This window comes from Chenopodium album, chromosome 5 (genome assembly GCF_948465745.1).
Source record: "Chenopodium album chromosome 5, dcCheAlbu1.1, whole genome shotgun sequence".
Taxonomy (NCBI): domain Eukaryota; kingdom Viridiplantae; phylum Streptophyta; class Magnoliopsida; order Caryophyllales; family Amaranthaceae; genus Chenopodium; species Chenopodium album.
Window position 1 is genome coordinate 1400545 of NC_137838.1, and position 20048 is coordinate 1420592.

The window sequence follows — 20048 nt, forward strand, 5'->3', positions numbered from 1 at the left end:
ATGGTAAACATTTCGGCAATTTTTATTTCCGGTCGAAAAAAAGTCAATAAATTCCAAAATTAAAGACTGATATCCACACTTTTTGAGAAATTTTGGAGGTTTCGGGCCCGGTGTCGAAAAGTTTTGAAATTCTAAGGGATATATCTCGGGGTCATATAATGTCGTTTGGAACCATATATGATCATTATTTGTTGTTATAAATGTTCGTTTCAGGCTTGAGTTAATGAAATCGGTGCAAGTTGTAAAACGGTAAATTGGCCATTTAAAGGCATGTTGGATGGTTCCACCCACCCAATTGGACTACCGGAGGGTATTAGGGATCGTGGTAAATTTTTCGTCAAATTTTATTTCCGAGCGAAAGTAAAAAATTCCAAAATTGAAGGCTAATATCCACACTTTTGAGAAATTTGTGAGGTTTCGGGTCCCGGTGTCGAAAAGAAATGAGATTTTAGGGGATACATCTTGAGGTTATATAATGTCGTTTGGAACCATATATGATCATTATTTGTTGTTATAAATGTTCGTGGTAAGCTTGAGTTAATAAAATCGGTGCATGTTGTAAACCGGTAAATTGGCCGTTCAAAGGCAAGTTGGATGGTTCCTCCCACCCAATTGAACTCCCGGAGAGTATTAAAGACCATGACAAACATTTGGGCAATTTTTATATCTGGGCGAAATAAAGAAAAATATATATAAAATTTTAGGTTAATATCCATGCTTTTTAAGAAATTTTGAAGGTTTCGGGGCCCGGTGTCGAAAAGGCTTGAGATTTTAGTGGATACATCTCGGGGTCATATAATGCCATTTGGAACCATATATGATCATTATATGTTGTCATAAATGTTCGTGGCCGGCTTGAGTTAATAATCGATGTATGTTGTAAACCGGTAAATTGGTCGTTTAAAGGCAAGTTGGATGGTTCCACCCACTCAATTTGACTCCAAGAGGGTATTAGGGACCATGGTAAACATTTCAGCAATTTTTATTTCCGGTCGAAAAAAAGTAAAAAAATTCCAAAATTAAAGGCTAATATCCACACTTTTTGAGAAATTTTGGAGGTTTCAGGCCCGGTGTCGAAAATTTTTGAAATTATAGGGGATATATCTCGGGGTCATATAATGTCGTTTGGAACCATATATGATTATTATTTATTGTTATAAATGTTCGTTGTAGGTTTGAGTTAATGAAATCAGTGCTAGTTGTAAACCTGTAAATATTAGATGGTTCCACCTACACAATTGGACTCCCGGAGGATGTTAGGGATCATGGTAAATATTTCTGCAATTTTTATTTCCGAGCAAAAAAAAGTCAAAAAATTCCAAAATTGAAGGCTAATATCCACACTTTTTGAGAAATTTTGGAGGTTTCGGGTCCCGCTGTCGAAAAGAAATGAGATTTTAGGGGATACATCTCGGGGTTTTATAATGTCGTTTGAAATCATAAATAATCATTATATATTGTGATAAATGTTCGTTGTAGGCTTGAGCTAATAAAATCGATGCAAGTTGTAAACCGGTAAATTGGTCGTTTAAAGGTAAGTTGGATGGTTCCACCCACCCAATTGGACTCCCTGAGGGTATTAGGGACCATGGTAAATTTTTCGGCAATATTTATATTCAGGTGAAAAAAATTCCAAAATTGAAGGCTTAATATCAATTTTTTTGAGAAATTTCGAAGGTTTCGAGGCCGGTGGCAAAAAGAATCGAGATTTTAGGAGATACGTCTTGGGGTCATATAATACCGTTTGGAACTATAAATAATCATTATATGGTGTCATAAATGTTCGTGATTCGTCTAAACATAGAATTATCTCATCTCTTTAAAATGCAGGGATTTATAATTTTTTTTTTTTTTATAATATAATAGCAATAACTAATAAATATATAGAAAAATTTTGAAAACCAAAAAAAATATATATAGAAAAAATCAAAAACCATTCCAAACCGGTCCAATCTCCTATTCTTCAATTTTAAAAACGGTCATCAGCCCTTACATACCATTTTAGAGCTCAAAATCATGAGTTGCATTCCAGCTTTTTTCAAAGAACATAACATTTCGCCAGAAAATCTGAAATTAATTTTCTTTTTCTAAGCTGTTGTATGTATATACAGATTTAGCAGTAATTGCAACCTACCTGTTTCCCTAATTCCTAAGCTAAAAAGAATGTCCCACTGAGAAACTAACTCTTTGGTGGGGCGCCTAATTGAGGACTATGAATTGCTACATATCTACAAGGAAAAACATAATGTTACCCTCAAAAAAAAAAAACAGAATGTTTAATAATTGTAAATTGGTAATTAATTGAAAATTTCTCTACAAAATTGTATTAGGAGAGATCCCTAATGCTACAATGATGATAACTTCTTTGCAAACCATTCTGATAACCGTTCAATCTTCTTCGAAAGCTCTGCATTTTTCCCAAAATAACTCTCGGCATTTGACAGCATAACATTTGTGTCGTGATTCACTGCCTCCAAGCTTCGGTAATAGTTATTTTCTAGCCTCGACTGGATCACTTCCAGAGATAATGGCACTGGAAACCTGCATATTTACAAAAACACGATTGTGTCAAATTTAGCAGAACTCAAGAGTCAGAATCTCACTGGTCAGTAGACACAAGGAAAGAGCTTGTAGAAATCGGTGTTTGGGCTTATTAGAGCAATGACTCATCACATGTATGATGTATCTAGCTTCAACTACTTTCCGATCTCTCTAATAGACCACTCCATTGGTTGAGTGAAACTACTATTTACTACTTTCGTGGTACATAAAAATAGTTAGGGAAAACAATCTCACAATTTTTGCTCAATTCAGGTCATTCCAGTTAAATTAAAAGGGAATCTTTTCCCAAGAAAAAAGATGGATGATGACATATCATTCTATTGATATTCACATACTTTTTGAGGGAAAAATCAGGGTTTCCTAAAAAAAAAACAATGTTACAATAAGAAATGAAGACATCATGCAGAAAAACAAATTAGCGTTCATGTGTACTTCACCTATTCAAGAAATTTGACTTCCCAGAAACCTGCTGCAATTTCTGAACCCCGTAAATATCCTGAAAAATTTTATGAAAAAAAATAGGTCAATTTCCAAGAAGTAGAAATCCACGAAAACTGAAATCATCAAATCAACCCCAAAATTATCTACTGTCACTACCTGAGCTTTATTTCCTGACTGCACTAATTTATCAATTAATGACAACAGTATTTTTGTGGTGTGGTCATCAAGATGAGGCTGCTCCCAGTGTGTGTCGCCAGCATCATAAAGTTCCCAAGGACTATGTTCATGTATTTCAGTTGGATCACTTTTGTATCGAATGATATATCTTTCCCACGGACTATCAGGAAACTCAAGGGATTTGGCCTTCACATCATGAACTCGACCTTCCCACCAACTACCATCCCCATCACCTTCATTTTTCCACCAAACCTGACATTTGTCTCTTTTAGTCCAGTTTCTCTCGATAGCAGTCTCATACCTTGTTCTCTCAACAAGAAAATCCGGAAAATCTGAAACTTCTGGCAATGTCAGCTTAAATTTCTTGCCAAAGACACTAGAATTTGGGTCTATAAATTCAAGTGTCATTTTACAGCAGCTATCACCCGAGCCTGGAACAACAGAATACTCTAGCTCAATAACTTTGCAGAGCTCCACAGCTCTGATCTCACCTTTCAAATATTCCCAAGGTCCCCTCACAGAAGAGCTATTGCAAGATATGTATTCCTTATGCCCCTACAAGAACATCAACAAAAGATGGAGAGTAATCAGAAAGAATATCTGGTGTTAATCAATTCTCTATACATAACAACTACCAATGTACCCTCCTACAAACATCTATAGTAAGAATAGTCATAGTATCTCTTATTTAAACAGTCGAATTTGACAATCTAGAAGAACATTTTCATCTTAACAAGAAATTTTTAACATTTAAAAAAAATAAATAAAATAAATAAAAGAGGGGGGAGGGAGAAGGTACAGTAACCTTTAGAAAATCCAGATACCAAGTCATTACCTGCCTCATATATGCAACTTCATCTCCCTGCTGAGGAATATATCGAGAACAGTCAGGAACAGAAAGCATCAACCAGGATAATTTTCTTTGTGACTGACTTGACTTCCTCCTATCCATTAGACTAGCATCACGAATAAAATTTATTCTCCTATTTCTTGTGGACCTCAGTCCCACAGTCGTACTAGATCCCCACTCTTCTCGAGGACGCCGATCAACCTTGTTCGATACTGAATCCTCAATTCTTCTTGACCTCTCTACCGATCTCTTCAAATGCTCTTCAACTGTGTCCCTAACCTCCACAGATTGGGCCTGGTTGATGCCCTTAACCATAATACCATTTGTATCAGCATTTCCATCCAGACTTTGACAGCTTGCATTTGAGGTATTTTCACTAACATGAACAACATTGCTATCTGAAGATGTCCTCGCTGCCTTAGAGGACCTTGACCTTCTGTAAACAGCACTGTACATCTTATCAGTCTTCTGTGAAGGTGAAGCCTGTGATTTTAGCAATGCAGAGCTAGCATTTGCTTTAACTCCATCCAAAATTTGTTCTCCATTAGATTCTCCACCATCCAAACCATCTTTAAGGTGGGGTTTTTTCTCTTCAAGCTCTTCAGCACCAGATCTTTGCTCCACAAGAATCGTACCATTCTTTTCATTCCCTTCACTGGGTATAGCTTTCATCTCATAAGTATCATTAGAATCTGATGCAGCCTTCTTTTCTGCAATACTCAACAATGTAGACACATTGTTTGCATCACTGCTATTTGAGCACGGAGCTCCATTCCCAGTAGCTACATGAACTTCATCCTGCACTCCATTAGAAGACAGGGATCTATTAAAATCAGACAGCTCTATAATATTTCCATCAGTTAACCCATTAGGATTCCCTGAATGCTCATGATTATGCTGTGCAATTTCCTGCAACTTGCCATTATCATCACTTCGCTCAACTTCAGATTTTAGATCTGCCCCAAGCTCCTTATCAGTTTCATTTTGGTTGTCATTGAAAGAACTAGACCCAGAAGCAACCAATACAGGGGCTCCTTTCAATTTAACTCTGTTAGAAGTACGAGCTCTAACCACACCCCATTTTATGGCATCATTGCCTAATCCACCAAGCCAACCCAGTCTATCATATCCACAGAGGTTTGCATTGCCATGTAAGTAATTCATGTCCTGTTGGGTTGAATCTTTTCCAACTTCTAAAGGACCACCTGATGCTGAAGATGAAAAGCCTGCCAAATCTATCTGATTTCCAGAGGTCGGGATAGAATTACTTGAAAATAGAACTCGATTTGGATCACGGACTGGAAGTTTTAGAACTAATTTATTCCTGTTCCCAGCATTCTCATGAGTTCCAGGGAACACTTTAGATCTAGATATACCCTCAGAATCATCAACCATTACTTCTTTCCCCTTCAGATTCTTTGCTCTCTCATCTGGAACAAACTTATCAGATTCCTCATCCTCGAAGTCAGAATATTCAAGTACAGATTCACTGTCTGATGTATCATCTTCAGAGCCATATACAACTTCATCAAGATCTGGGGTAGTACCTTTGATTTTGGAAAACAAGGTAAGAGCATTACGAGCAGCAGCTCTTTGGGGTCTTGAAGCCTTTAATGACTTCTTGGACCGTTTTCGCCCATTTCTTGATTTCCTGCTTGGGTCAGTTTTGTGGGTACTACCATCACACTTATCCAGATTTCTTCTTTTAACACGCCTCCCTGAAGAAGTAGTTATCTCTGTCTGAAAAACAAAAAAAATGTACGCACATGAATGCACATGAATAGACATAATATATTGTGTAGGTAAAAAGATAAGAGTATCATTGAGATTTAAGATTATTTTTGTAGAAAAACTAAAAAAGAAACATATAAGAAAATGTACTTCTCTCTTTTTCTTTCTCCTCCTTGATCTACGAACACTATCTCTGTGACTGCAATCCGCATCAGTGTCTTCTTCACTGCATTTCAAATCACCGGATGATGTTGAGCTAATATGTCCTCCATTGCCGCCAAAGGAATCCGTAACATTGAATTCAGAGTCAGTATCATCACTAACTATTACTTCTTCTGGCTCCCAATCCATGACATCCACAAAAACTGGCAGTGGATCAATTAATACATCAAAATCTGGCAGGGGTATCATATGGTCTTGGCCTGAACTGAAGTCTGGACCCACAGAAAACTGTACAGAAGACGGGCGCCACTCAATGCCCAGAGTTCCAAGCCGTCTTCGCTGATACATGCTTTGATAGGGTTCTGGGTATGGTATCATGCCTAGAAAATAAATCTCAAAAATCAATAATGTTGAATGAAAAGTAATATTTATATTAAACCACTTGAAATAAAGTGATGGGAACAAAGACAAACTTGAATCACAAAGAAGGTCTTGCATGTTCCTTCGATAAGGAGGAAGTTGTGTTTCCTGCACCAAGAGAGATCAATAATTCAAAATCACATATCCACAGAGGCATATGAACATGAATACTCCGAAACATAACGCCAGTACAGCCACAGCTCACAACAGAAAAATCTTATTTTAAGAAACTACATTTTTATAAAATGAGAACAATAATCATTCATAAAGAATTGTGGAAGCCTTAAAGATAGTACAAACATACCTGATCAATAACATTTCCATTAGTATCTCGGATAAGTGGACGATAATCCCCGAGAAAGAACTGCAAATTTTGCAATTATAAGATATTAAAAAAAAACAGGTACCATGAGCATCTTATACAGCATAAAAATACATGGAAAGAGTAATTTCTCTTAGTACCTGATCATATTTCGCATCCATTTGGGACTCGCCTTGACCAGTGCTCAAAAAATAAAGTTGACCAACGTCATCTGAAAGTACAATTGAGGTCCCATCCCTATTTAAAGAAATAAAAGAGAGAGAGAGAGAGAGATAAATATATATATAAGAAAACACAAACTAACAAAGGACATTCAGATGAGCTGACACATGTATCTCCACAGTAGCAAACAAAAGAGCTGCAAATCAAGTTTAGCTTTTCAATCCAGACAAAGATAAAGGAATATGACAATAAATTCAGTAACAAGCAGACAAGCACAGTGGCACAAGCAAAAGAACAGACGAAAGCCAACATGACCACTTACATTGAGAACTTTCCGTCAACCAATTTAAACCGTCCAGTGTCATAAATTCGAATGGGCTTTCCTTCCCATATCTGCAACAAAACGGTACTAGTAAGACTAAGCACACAAGTCTGGTGGAATGTATATAAGGAAAGTTCACTGAAACTTACATCCCAAATAATGGTTTTCCCGTCATATCCAGCACTCATAGCTATGCGAGGGTTGAAAGGGTGAACATCCAGGACATATGTCTATTCGAACAAAAAGGACAAACAATTTTCCATGTCACACAATCATAAATCTTAGACAAGTGAAAAAAACAAAGTATTGGTAAAACTACATGATAGACAATTTAACATGCATGGGAAAATTGAATATAGATTCACCAATGCATAATGTTCTCAATGTTTACTATTAGCGCGCGCGCGCGCACACACACACACACACAAAGGTGGTGAAATGAGTTTGCCAAAAGTAGAATAAAGTGCAAGTACTAAGATCATTATGAAACAAACTAAAATGGAAAGTTTTAAGAACATTATGGAAAAATTAAAATGGGAAGTGTTAAGAACATTATGAAATAGAGGTAGCACCTTTTTATTAGACAAACTGTATATTTTCAATGAATCAACTTTATATAATTTTGAACTATCAAAAAATTAAAGATATTAATGGCCAAAGTTGCGTGCCAACAAATGTGATTCAAGTTGTTGCAATTTATAGGAAACAAGATGAAATATATCAGAATTTAAAAATTTAAAAAAAAAAAAAAAAAGAAGAAGAAAGAAACACTAAAACTCATGAATTATCCCCTCTTCTGTCTCAAGGGCCTCAAAGTTCGAAGAGGCAATCACTCTGTGAGCCTTGCAATACCTTAAGCAAGTATTAGCACTTAGGCACCCTTTTCGATACAATAATTAGAAATTGAAAGTTGTCATAGTCAATGTTATAGCACATGAATTGAAAGGCTGGAATGTGATCTCATATTTAACTAAACTCCAAAATCCCAAATTCTTGTTCAGCTAACCTTTCCTACTGCTATTCAGGTATGAAACATCAGGATGAGAATGCATATTAAAGAGCAGGAGTGTAAAACATGCAATGTTTGCAAGAAGGGCAACATGGCAGCCACTAGGACAGCATAGAGGAGTATAACATGCAATGGTACCACTGATTATCTCAGTCTGATGCACATTACCCCTTCCAGAACCATTGATCAGCGCAGGGGGAGGGGAGGAAGAAGAGATAAATTAACAGATAACAAAACTGCTCCATCCAAATCTGATAATTAGTGCAATGCAATCTGGAATTCTGGAAGGAAAACCACAACTTACCGACTCGGTATGACCCGTCAATGAATGAACCAAGCTACCATCAGAAGCATTCCAAACACATATTCTGCAATCTGTCATGAGAAAAAGGCAGACATAGTAATATGGATAAGGTCAAGAGACAAAACCAGTCTCACTAACATATTAGCACCATAGAAATTTTTTATCTACAATGTAGAACAAGCAAATTCAATGAGAAAATCAAATAAAAGATGCTTTAAATTTTCTAAGTAGCACTATCACCCATAGATTCAACCAACAGAGACATCACTCAACAAAACAAGCCCAAGCCCTAGAAAAACACGTATTAGCCACGTGCCTTGCTTACATTCAAAATTGATGTATAACACACTACAAACAAGACATTCCTATTTCAATAGAAGTGTAAAACTCTCAATACAATTCCCTTAATGAATGGCCAACATTGAATAGCCCGTGAAAATAAGAGTACCACGTAAATTTAGACCCCTAATCATTGTATACACAATTCCAAAACATAAGTGCTTTATGAAGATATGACCAAAAATACTGTTGGAAGTTGATAGGACAGGAATTTTCTTAAAATTGACTAAAGTTATACATCTACACTGGTAAATTCTACGAATTTAATCTAGCAATGTAATCCATAAAAAGGCATGTCCAACTTAGCCTCCTCCCCTTTTTCTCCTGAATATCAAAGGTAATCTTATCATTATTACAATACAAAAATTTAGATTAGAAAAATACATCAATAGCTTAATCAAATACTAAGTATATATACTCTCACTTTGCTTTCCTAAGTGTATGTGCAAAGCTTTAAAATGACAAATACTGTGAGCTAGAGAAAGTATTTGAGAAACAAAATAGATAAAAGCATTGAACCGGGAGCCACATTTATTTATTATTTTATATTACATCTTTAAATTGGTTTTCCTAGAAAAATGGGCAACACAATCCCTCTAGTACCCCATTCGACATGACGGCTAAACCAAAGCAAATACCAACATGCACAGTGAATTAAAAAGGCAGTTTAATGAAAACTATCTACATACCACTTTATGGTAAATCAAACACAAGATCACCTGAAGCAGTCTGAAGCAGTTCAAAATATTTATGCTCATAAAGCACCTTTCTAAGAAATTAAACTGAACAAAAAATTTCATCAACTTACCCATGATAGCAGCAAGGACAAATCGATTATCTAGACTCCACACAATCATATTAACACCACGAGGCGTAGGCAGAACTCTCTGTCTTGGGCCCCCTCGCGGAGGCTGTGGAAGCATGGGTGGAGGAGGAACCTTGAGATGATAAGCCCGAGTCCAACATCCAGCTCTTGCCTGACAGGAAAACATGTTTCAGTGAGGAACTAATCCAAAAACATAATAAAAAAGAATAATTTCCAACCATAGCTCACATGTGATTTGCGTGACCTTGGAATCCAGATAATTGCACTACCATCACGAGAACAGGTAACTATATTATCATGAGAAAACCTGCCAAAATTTGGGAGATGAATTTGTCACAAAATAAACACTTTTACTGAAATCAACCACACTGACATGCAAAAACCGGGAAACGAATAGATGTTTAACAGTTTAAGTACCATGTATTTTTGAATTTGGGAAAATTATCTTCCTTGGTTGCATCTGTAGTAGAGAATCGAGGAGTCACAGCACAACCACTGTAGAAAAGCACAACTTATCAGCATCCAATTATGTCAAGGAACAATCTGAATTAAAAATGCAAACCTCTGTTTCGCAAAAACATAACAAGTTTAGTCAATCTCAACTAGAAAATAGAACTATGAACACTACCCAATAAAGTGCATGCAAGACATAATTAGCAAATCAACATTCATTTATATAATTCTGGTTTCGTTCAGGCTAAAGCCAAAGTAGCCTCCCCAAACATGAGCTTAAAAATTGGTTGGACTCCCCCCCCCCCCCCCCCCCCAATCCTGGTTGTAAGAATTGTTGAAGCTTCCATCTCTTATCAGCACCCAGCCGCTACAGGGACAAACCACCCTTTAGCTACAGTAATTTGAAGTGAACTGACCTAAATTGCACATAATTAACATCATTTTCATGGCCAGAGAGAACATCCATCTCACTGATAGGTTGTTCTGAATCGTCAGTAGCGGATTTACAAGCATTCCAGACCTGCAGGAAAACAAAATTGATTTACTAGAATTTATTCAAGTGTAGTACATAACTCAATATCACGCACTTTAAAAAGCAAAGTGTTAAAAATAAGGTGAGGGTGACCTCTATTGAAGACAAATGGGAGAAGAAACGGTACAATGGTTTAAATACACTATGCAAGGTACTTGTGCTAAGGTGCAGGAAACCTCCAAAAATGTATGCCCTGTTTGGTTTTGGCACTAGTATCAGGTATCGGGCTGGCTATCAAACCTCAAACTGATTCCAGTTGTTTGGTCGGAAGAATATAATCTGTAACTCTTGATTGCAATGTTGGGAGGTTGGGGTAAGAGAGAGAGACTGAGAGAGTCAGAAATGATTATAGTTAATCGGGATGGTACTGGCACTGGTAAGTACAGTTGTGGTGTTTGGTATTGGTGGTGGTTGTGGGCATCCCTATGCTATTCCTTGGGATTAAGGTATAAGTTTTAAAAGGGTTGGAAGATATGGATTTGAGGTGCAATATTTTGTACCAAACAGTAGGATCAACTTTTTTTTATTCCATTCCCAGTTTCCCACATTTAATTTCTGATTTGGTTGAAGAAAACACCTCCTCAAGAAAGTAAAAATAAATAAAATAAAATAAAAAAAAAACAAATCCAAGAAAGAAGAAAAGGGGAAAAGATACCAGGCAAGACTTAACCCATCAATAAGAGTTGGCCCTTCCACCCTTTATAGACCCACGTAATCAACGATAATCAAGGAAGCTATCATTCTTCTGAAGTAAATCCCCTGCCCCCTTTCCTTTTCCCTTCTTCCACCACCTTCTTAGTCATCCATTCATATTTTAATATACGGTTAAACTACAGAAAAAGAGGGGGGGGGGGGGGGGGGGGGGGGGGAGGGTGGCATCTCATAAAAGCCTTCTGCTAGTCACAGCTAACTAAGGTAAAATAGAGATTAACTACAATACATATCCTTCATAAAATCAACTAAAACAGTTTCAATTTGGATAAACTAAACCTCCGGCATAATAGAACATACCCTTGCAAGATTATCTGAGCTACCAGTCACAAAGACAGTCCCGTTAGCATTGAATGCACAACAAAAGATCTGATGATTCTGCTCACCAGCGATGGATGAAGAAGCAGTGCTTTTTCCTACAACATTTTCCAGCTTCAGTAAATCACTCTACTAATTTGTTAAAAAATTATTAATTAAATAAATAATAACAAATAACAGGTTGAAAATGAAGCAAAAGTCAACCTGCATCAGGAGGTTTGGGAAGATAAATACGTGGCTTGAACTGCGAGTACCTTGCATCCCATAGTCTACATGTTCCATCATCAGCTGATCTACAGACCAGAAAATACAGTGTATGAGTCATAACACATGAGAAAATCAAGCAAATAGCTAGCTGAGAAAGTTGTGGAGAAAGCAACTCTCTCTGTGTGAATTGGTTGTCACATTGATAGTGCAATTTAAAAAGTGATACGACAACTAAAATTGAACATAACTACATTAGTCTAGTACATTAGATATATCCTAACATCACCATGAGACAGGACAGAACAAGTTGCAATATAACATTAATAAGGACAAGGGAAGACCAATATATTGCTAGCTTGCTACATAGGTAACAAGCTTAAGTCATACAGTAACTTGCAAAATAATTAATGCACTAATATTTACCCCTTAATGTACAAAGCATATGAAGCTTTTATTCACCAGAAACTTTATGTGTACAGCACATTAGGCAGAATAGGCACTTTCCATTCACCAAAAAAAAAGCGGGTAAAGAAAACACAATTGACAGATAACGTTGAAAAAAAAAAAGAGATACATCTACAAGAAGTAAATGATTCAATGAACAAAAAAGTAAATAATGTAATACCAACATCTCCTAGCTCACACAGCACAGGGTTTTAAAGAACTAGCCTTTAAAGTTAAGAAAATCTAGCAATATATGATGTAAGAACGAGACAAGAAAATTTGAAGCAGGACAATTCTTACGATAGAAGCTGATATATAGCACTGGGCCTTGGGCTAAAGGCAATGGCAGTTACTGCTCCTGTATGCCCTCGCAGAACTGAAATTGGCTGCCCATCTGGCAAACGCCACTGTCATGTAAACCACAATGAACAGATTAAGGTATTCTATAAGAGGAGACAAGAGACAATGGTAGTAATATCAGAGTTGCATGAAAACCAGACACTCACAGTTCTAATAATACAATCATTTGAAGCAGATGCCACCAAAGCATTGTTGGAACTCACAGCCAAGTCAGTGATGTCACCCTTAGATAATAACAAGTGTAAATAAGTAACAAAATAAGAATATAAATTCAACTGTCTGAAAATCATTAAAATAATTGAAAGCATCAAAGCGCACTTCATGCCCACGGCAGCTAGCCAAGATATAAGCAGTTTCCATGGACCAAATCTTCACAAGGCGGTCATCTGAACCAGTTATGACAAACCTTCCGGAGCGGTCACATACAGCTGCCAAAATAATAAATAAATAAATAAAAAGAGATATTACTGCTTGTCAACTAAAAATAAAAGCTCTATAATTTTTTTGTTTATTCTACTCAATACATAATCGCAAACAAACAAACAAAAAAAATAATAATAAAAAAGTGAGTGGATATGAGGAAAAAAAAAAGGATGGATAAATTAAGAGAGAAAAGAAATAAGGTGGGTGGGTGTCTGAAGCTAATAAAGTAAGAGAGATGGAAAAGGTAGATACAGTGTGGGGTAATGAGAGGTAAGATGGTAAAAGGTGTTCATGAAAATTGAAATAGAGTAAATATGGTCAAAACCTTAATTGGAATTGGGTAGTACAAAATATCAGATATAACTTTACAGCTTTTTTGTAAAGACTAAATACACAATATAAGAAGATTTGAAAGCCAAATAAATCCATCCGAATTGATGTCATTAGCATTACACTAATTGTGGTGGAGGAGCCTGGAAACCATGTTTGTTTCTTTACATTAAAATTATATGGTTGGTGTGGATTTGTACAGTTTCTATTATGGAACAGTTGCATGTTATAATGGAATGGTGGCCACACGGGAAGGAAAAGAAAAACTACGACAATCTGCTTGTATGGCAATATTGTGGATGTTGTGGTTGGAAACAAATACATAAAAGTATAAGTTTTCTCAAAATAGGCTTTCTTATAGAATTTAATTCCAGAAAAAGTTGACTTTCTGAGTCAGTGAGTCTTATGCTATGGGTACCATTGGGGTACCCCCTCTGTTGCATAAATTGCAAAAGGCAATGCTTTATATAAAAATCCTTGTGCATTTATAACAAAAAAAAAAAAAAAAAAAAAAAAAAAAAAAAAAGAAAACACAAAGTACCAGCAGCACAGTATCAAAGCAATAATATCTAATGCTTTATTAGCAATTACTCCTTTGACTAAAATGGAAGTTTCATAACCCTTATCTCAAACCCTACAAAAATCTTTATAGGAAAAAAAATGGAGGAAAAAAATTTAGTGACTGGGGTAACAAAAACTTGAGAATCCACACGTTTAAGTGGTATGTAAAGCCACAATAAAAAAAAAGTTTGGTATCTCACAAGTTGAGCAAGATATGTGAGCCTGGTACATCAGAGATTCTCTTTACTTCCTTGTTTAATATTTCAAAGACAATTCCTTATGACAATTGATCTCAAATCATGTTGGGACTCTGACTTTGTTGGTGGTGGTGGTGGTGGTGGTGGTGGTGGTAATTCAGAGATTCTTTATATGAAAAATTAAAGCAAGATACGTGAACTTCAATGTTAGCCAAAATTTCAAAAAATTCTGATTTATATATGAAGCTATATCACAAGCCTAACTAGCATCAAGCATATTGGACAATCAATGGGTGAAGTAAAGTAAACCACTAAGAGACTAAAAGAATCTGAAAGATCAGATCTTCAAAGTGGATAGCAGTCATAGCACAATAAATAGCATGACAAGCAAAGAAAATGTGGTATGAAGGATACATCAACTATATGTCAGATAGTAATGTAATATTGGTTTCTCTTGATTTCACACGACATTACAAACTTCTCATCATAATAGCAGCCAAATTGAAAATTACTTTACCAGCATTTAACTAATATTAATCATGAAATGAGATGATTACAAAGAGAAAAACCAATACATATTAAACCAAGAAAAGGGCCAGGCTTTCCCCTATATTCTTTGATGTATTCATGCTTATAACTACCACAAATTTAGACATCAGATAGATTATAAATAAAAACTATAATAAAATAAAATGTACTTCCTCCGTTCCCCACTTCCCCTAATACTGCAACATAGGGGAAGGACACGAATTTAAAGAAGAGGAGAGAGATAGAAAGGAATAAAGATAGGGACCCTGTGGGGAGGAGAGAAAAAGAGAGAAAATATGTGTAAATAGGGAAATGTTGCAATATTTGTAGAACTTCCTAAAATGATAACTATAGCAATATTTGTGGAACGAAGGAAGTATTTTCTACCCTGCCAAAAACATTAAAAATTCAAATAAAAGGGATAAACCTGTTTTCAGTAAAAGCTAGAATCAGGACAAGGATTACATGGAGAAACAGCTTACCACAATAAACAGCATCACGGTGTCCCCTTACTTTCTTTACATTTTGCATCTTTTGCACCAAAGTGGATGGTTTAACAATAGTATAACAGGCTGCACGTGTAGATGGTGCTCTATGGTGTCTCGCAAATCCACCACCAATTTCTCTCAATCTCAGCCCACGCACCTGATCAGCTTGCATATGAGGCCAACGCATGAAAACAGGCGGTGGTTTAATCTCTTTGTCTCCTTTGATCCCATCATCTGCAAGGAAATATGGGGGGGAATAAAGTTATCGCTCTTAATCGTAAGTTTGCTGTATTTTTCAGATATATATAAGAGGTTCATTAGTGCATCTACGCTTGTAAAAATGGAATTGCATCTCCTAAACAAACAATAAATCATTCAAAGGAATACTAACAAAAATATAGATGCACAGATAAATGAACATACCGGCCAAGAGTGAAAATGATCCATCCCCCAAAAGTGTAGGAACATCAGCTGCATTTGGTATATTCCTTGCAACAATACCATGTGGATTGGCTTTATTAAGTAATAGCTGCCTCAGAAGCTTAATTAAGTGATTCTTTCCGATATGAGCATACCTACAGGAAGAAAAACAGCCCAGTGAGAGAAATCTCATAATCGAATGCTACACTGATATAGTTTCAGCATATCTTCGCTGAGAGATCATCTGTATTGAAACTTTTGATCAAGAAAATAGGCATAAAACATACCGCTCCTTTAGTTTGTTGTAACTCAATGGAAAGGACAAGCCATCATCATTTTCATCACCACTAGGAATCCCACTCCTAGAATACCAAGCATGGTATCTTCTAGGTAGTAGGTCATTTTCAAGAAGCTCATTCCAAAATTGTCCACAAGTTCTTTGACATGGCCCATCAGACAAAAAATGCATGATAAGGAAATAAATTTCTCTGAGATCAACATCAACATCAGCCTCCAAATCAGTGTTCATCTCTGGATCTGCAAGAGCTGCTTTTTTCTGGACTTTAAGAGGGAAACTCAAAGGTTTCACATTAGCAGTCAGATTTCTAGCAGGGATGTGTTTCTCAAGAGCCATTTTTCCTGAACAGAAGCAGACAAGCACATGTAACCACTTCAAAACCCAACTTTTAAAAATAACTAAAGAAATAATGTCGTTAACATATAAATTTTATGCACGAGCTGATCCAGATAAAACTAACTGAAGAATAGAAATGTAAGATATGAACAGACCAAAACTCTGATGTCTTAGGCTATAATTATAAGCATCTTCTAGAAAAAACCCCTTCTCAAACCCAAGTCCCAACCAAAGAATAGAGAAGTGCATAAAGGATTAATAATCTTCGATTTCATACCAGGATAAATGAGACATAATATAACCAGCTTCAATTATCTCCCTCAACTACAATACATATACTAAATTGTTCATGCTTATTAAATTTATTAATTTATGGCCTGCATGTCCTCTAATCATAAGTATTATAATAGCATGTATGCAGAGACAAAAGGTCTACTTGAGTCTTGACATTAATGTGACATTCTCAACCATACACATATTGAAAATTGCAAGTTCTTGACAAATCACATGAACACTATGATATCCTCAAAGAATTAAAAAAAGTATCCCAAAATTTAGTAGACATTTTAAATATCCTCAATTATTATCCTACTAAACTTTACCACTGTTATCTGAATAAATAACAATAAAGCCCTTTCATTCCAAAAGAATGTTAAGTTATTGAGAAGATCATTAACCTTCATACCTTCATGGTAGAAAGATCCAATGCATTGTAGTGCAAGGATGCAGCATATTAACAGGGATTTGCAAGCTCTCAAAAGCGAAGTAAAGATCAATAAAACAAATGATCCCAAAGAGAATTGTCAAATTGAACACTTCCAGAAAAGTTTACCTGAACAAGACCAAAAGGCAAAGAGCCCAACAGTCCTGCTTTATTTTGCTTGAATTACTAAAAAGTAAGAAGCATGCCTTTCACTAACAGCTAAACCTTGGCTTTTACAAAATTTCAAGAGCTCATTATACTTATCTTACATGGGTTCATGCACATGGGCACGTATGGTGCAATCTAAATGAGGTTCTGCAAAAGGGGTGGACCTTGATGATTTAAAGTGAAGTGTAAAGTTGGAAGCTAACACCCCCACCCCCTCTCCCAGATAGTCACACACACACAAATGCAGAGTGAACAATCTAAATCTCAGGAGACCCTAAAGCATACCAAGAACAGATATTACAACCAGAAATCAACCCATGGCACACAGTTGTGAGTGTTTGCCAATTAAAGACTTGCTAAGCTTTAAGCTTATTGGCATATGAGCTACCAACCAACAGTGATACAAAAGTAAATATCACAAAAGTATCGGGAGGGGGGATGACATCCAAAACAGTACAACGAAATGGTAAAAGAGACCACTGCTGTAAGAGAGCACAATATCGGGGTATGATTATGGACTTCACCAGGATGGTTGATAGCTCTACATTAAGAATATTTTCATCATGATAATTTTAGCGATAAAAGTACAAGTGGAACGAAGAGCAAGGTCGGCAAGAATTTGAGAACATTGATATTTATAAGTACCACAAAGAGGTGGAGGAACAATATTAAAGCGCTCAACCTGAACTCCCATTTGACCTAATATGGAAGTACACTAATTTTTGGACCGACTTAGAGATTACACTTGTTCTACTCAACTATCTTAAATGCTCAATAGCACATTTATCAAATATTCTCAATGTAATATACAACGGCACAGCTCTATCCGTAGTGACCTCAAGAAGCATATTCTAAATATCTAAAGCCCATACAAACTTGTTTAAACAAATTGTTTCCCCAAAACTTTGAATCAGTGAACTAGTATGCATAATTGGTAAAAAATACAAAACTAGTAACAGTATCAAAGACTACAAGCTTTCAAATAGGCCATGATTGTAAACCTAAAGGTGGTATACCAAATAAAAAATTTTGCTTCTCCACTCAACCATTAACTAGGTTTTACAAAACAATGTATGTTACAAAAACTTAACAAGATAACATGGAAACATGATCATGAAATTAGTCTCAATCAATAAAACCGACTCACCGTCTCCAACACACAAATCTAAATGTAAATGCAGCTACAAACATTAATCCTTTGATACACGAATATGGAACTTTTTGGACCGAGTAAAAGATTACAGTGAATCTACTCGCTCAATAGCAAATCCATCTAAAAATCTCAATGTAATATACAATGGCACAGCTCTATCCACAATTACCACAAGGAGTGTATTCCAAAAATCTAAAGCCCATACAAGACTTGATTAAACAAATTAAGGTAACCGAAATCAGTGGACCAACATATATCACAGCAATCGAGCATCCACAATCCGTACCAAAAACGAAACTATTACTGACAGTATCAAAGACTACAGGATTTCAAATAGGCCATGATTGTGACTCAAAAGGCGTTGTAATATATTGAAAATTTTAGTTTCTCCACTCAACCATTAATTAAGTTAAACAAGACGATGTACATTACAAAAACAAAGAACGACGTAACAAGGAAACAAAATCACAAAATTAAGTCTCAATCAATAAAGGCGACTCACCATCTCCAACACAAATCTAAATGTAAATGCAGAAACAAAAACAAACATCAAACTTTTGGTACACAAATATGGAAGTAAACTATTTTTTGAACCGACTAAGAGATTATACTAGTCTACTCACCTTCCTTAAGGCTCAATAGCAAATCCATCTAGCAATCTCAATGTAATAAACAATAGCACAGCTCTATCCTTAGTAACCTCAAGGGGCTTATTTCAAAAATCTAAAGCCCGTACGAGACTTGATAAAACAAATTGATTCAAAGGTAACCCAAATCAGTGGACCAGTATAGTTTATCACAGCAATCGAGCATGCACAATCCATACCAAAAACGAAACCAGTAGACAGTATAAAGGACTACAGGATTTCCAAAAGGCCATGATTGTGAACCTAAAGGCGCTATAATAAATTTAAAATTTCAGTTTCTCCACTAGCTAAGTTGAACAAGACAATGTATATTACAAAATCAAGTAACAAGATAACATCTTGGAAACAAAATCATGAAATTAAGTCTCAATCAATAAAACCGACTCGCCGTCTCCAACACACAAATCTAAATTTAAATGCCAATAAAAATACAAAAATCAAACCTTTGATTCCTGGATTTTCCATTAAGGTCAACAAGAAGCACAATACTCAGAAACTAAAAACTCTCTTCTGCGGCTCCAAAACCTTGAATTACCATATACCATAATTGCATTCTCCTGAAAAATCAAACAATTACCCTTTTCAATTCCCAAAAAACCCCACAATTTCATCAACCCAAAAAACAAAATTCACCCAAAAAAAAAAAAAAAAAAAAAAAAAAAAAAAAGCTATTCAAAAGAACTACAAGATCCCATTATCAAAATCCATGCAAAAAAATAAATACAAACAACATAAAACAAAAATTAGAATAAAACCCAGAAAATTAAATTACCTCCAATGGTCTAAAATTCTGTAGAAATGATTGATTATCTGAAAATTAATCACCAATGGAATAGAATAGTAAAATGGGGGTGAATTTTTAAGGGTTTTTAAGCAGAAAAAGAACAAATTCTTGAATAAAATTTAAAAAATAAAAGGAGTGATTTATTTAGGGGTTAAACAACAGAGCTCAGTTTTGTTGTTGAGTCTGTATGTATATAGTTATGGTGTTTATAGGAGAGAGAAAGAGAGGTTGCGGAGATTAGAACATCGAAGGAGGCTATTTTTTTAGTTTTTTTTTTTTTACTATTTTTTTTTTTTAATGTTAATAAATTTAGAAATTGTATAAAATATAACTTTACGCTCACTCGTCCTTGTTACATAA

The 20048-nt window shown here is 35.7% G+C and overlaps 1 protein-coding gene across 1 annotated transcript; it reads right to left on the reverse strand.

Annotated features, from left to right (window-relative positions):
* Positions 1 to 2063: 2063 nt before the first annotated feature.
* On the reverse strand, positions 2064 to 20048 carry LOC145631438 (uncharacterized). Its single transcript, XM_081683509.1, has 25 exons — positions 19677 to 20048; positions 19348 to 19461; positions 15887 to 16238; positions 15603 to 15754; positions 15174 to 15413; positions 12971 to 13080; positions 12799 to 12876; positions 12593 to 12699; positions 11846 to 11934; positions 11624 to 11739; positions 10497 to 10600; positions 10045 to 10122; positions 9856 to 9934; positions 9610 to 9778; positions 8463 to 8533; positions 7299 to 7379; positions 7150 to 7220; positions 6806 to 6902; positions 6648 to 6707; positions 6397 to 6451; positions 5912 to 6303; positions 4016 to 5770; positions 3160 to 3735; positions 3000 to 3058; positions 2064 to 2541 (listed from the first exon to the last, which is right to left on the reverse strand). Exons 2-25 carry the CDS (start codon positions 19367 to 19369, stop codon positions 2346 to 2348), a joined length of 5109 nt encoding a protein of 1702 aa, XP_081539635.1. The 5' UTR covers positions 19370 to 19461; positions 19677 to 20048; the 3' UTR covers positions 2064 to 2345.

What these genes read in the sequence shown, in the direction of transcription:
- LOC145631438 (XM_081683509.1), bottom strand. Translation starts at nt 19,369, where the DNA reads ATGGAAAATCCAGGAATCAAAG. An exon ending in GGAAAATCCAGGAATCAAAG is followed by an intron (nt 16,239 to 19,347) that starts GTTTGATTTTTG and finishes GCTTCTGTTCAG; the next exon opens with GAAAAATGGCTCTTGAGAAA. An exon ending in AGTCAGGAAATAAAGCTCAG is followed by an intron (nt 3,059 to 3,159) that starts GTAGTGACAGTA and finishes AAAATTTTTCAG; the next exon opens with GATATTTACGGGGTTCAGAA.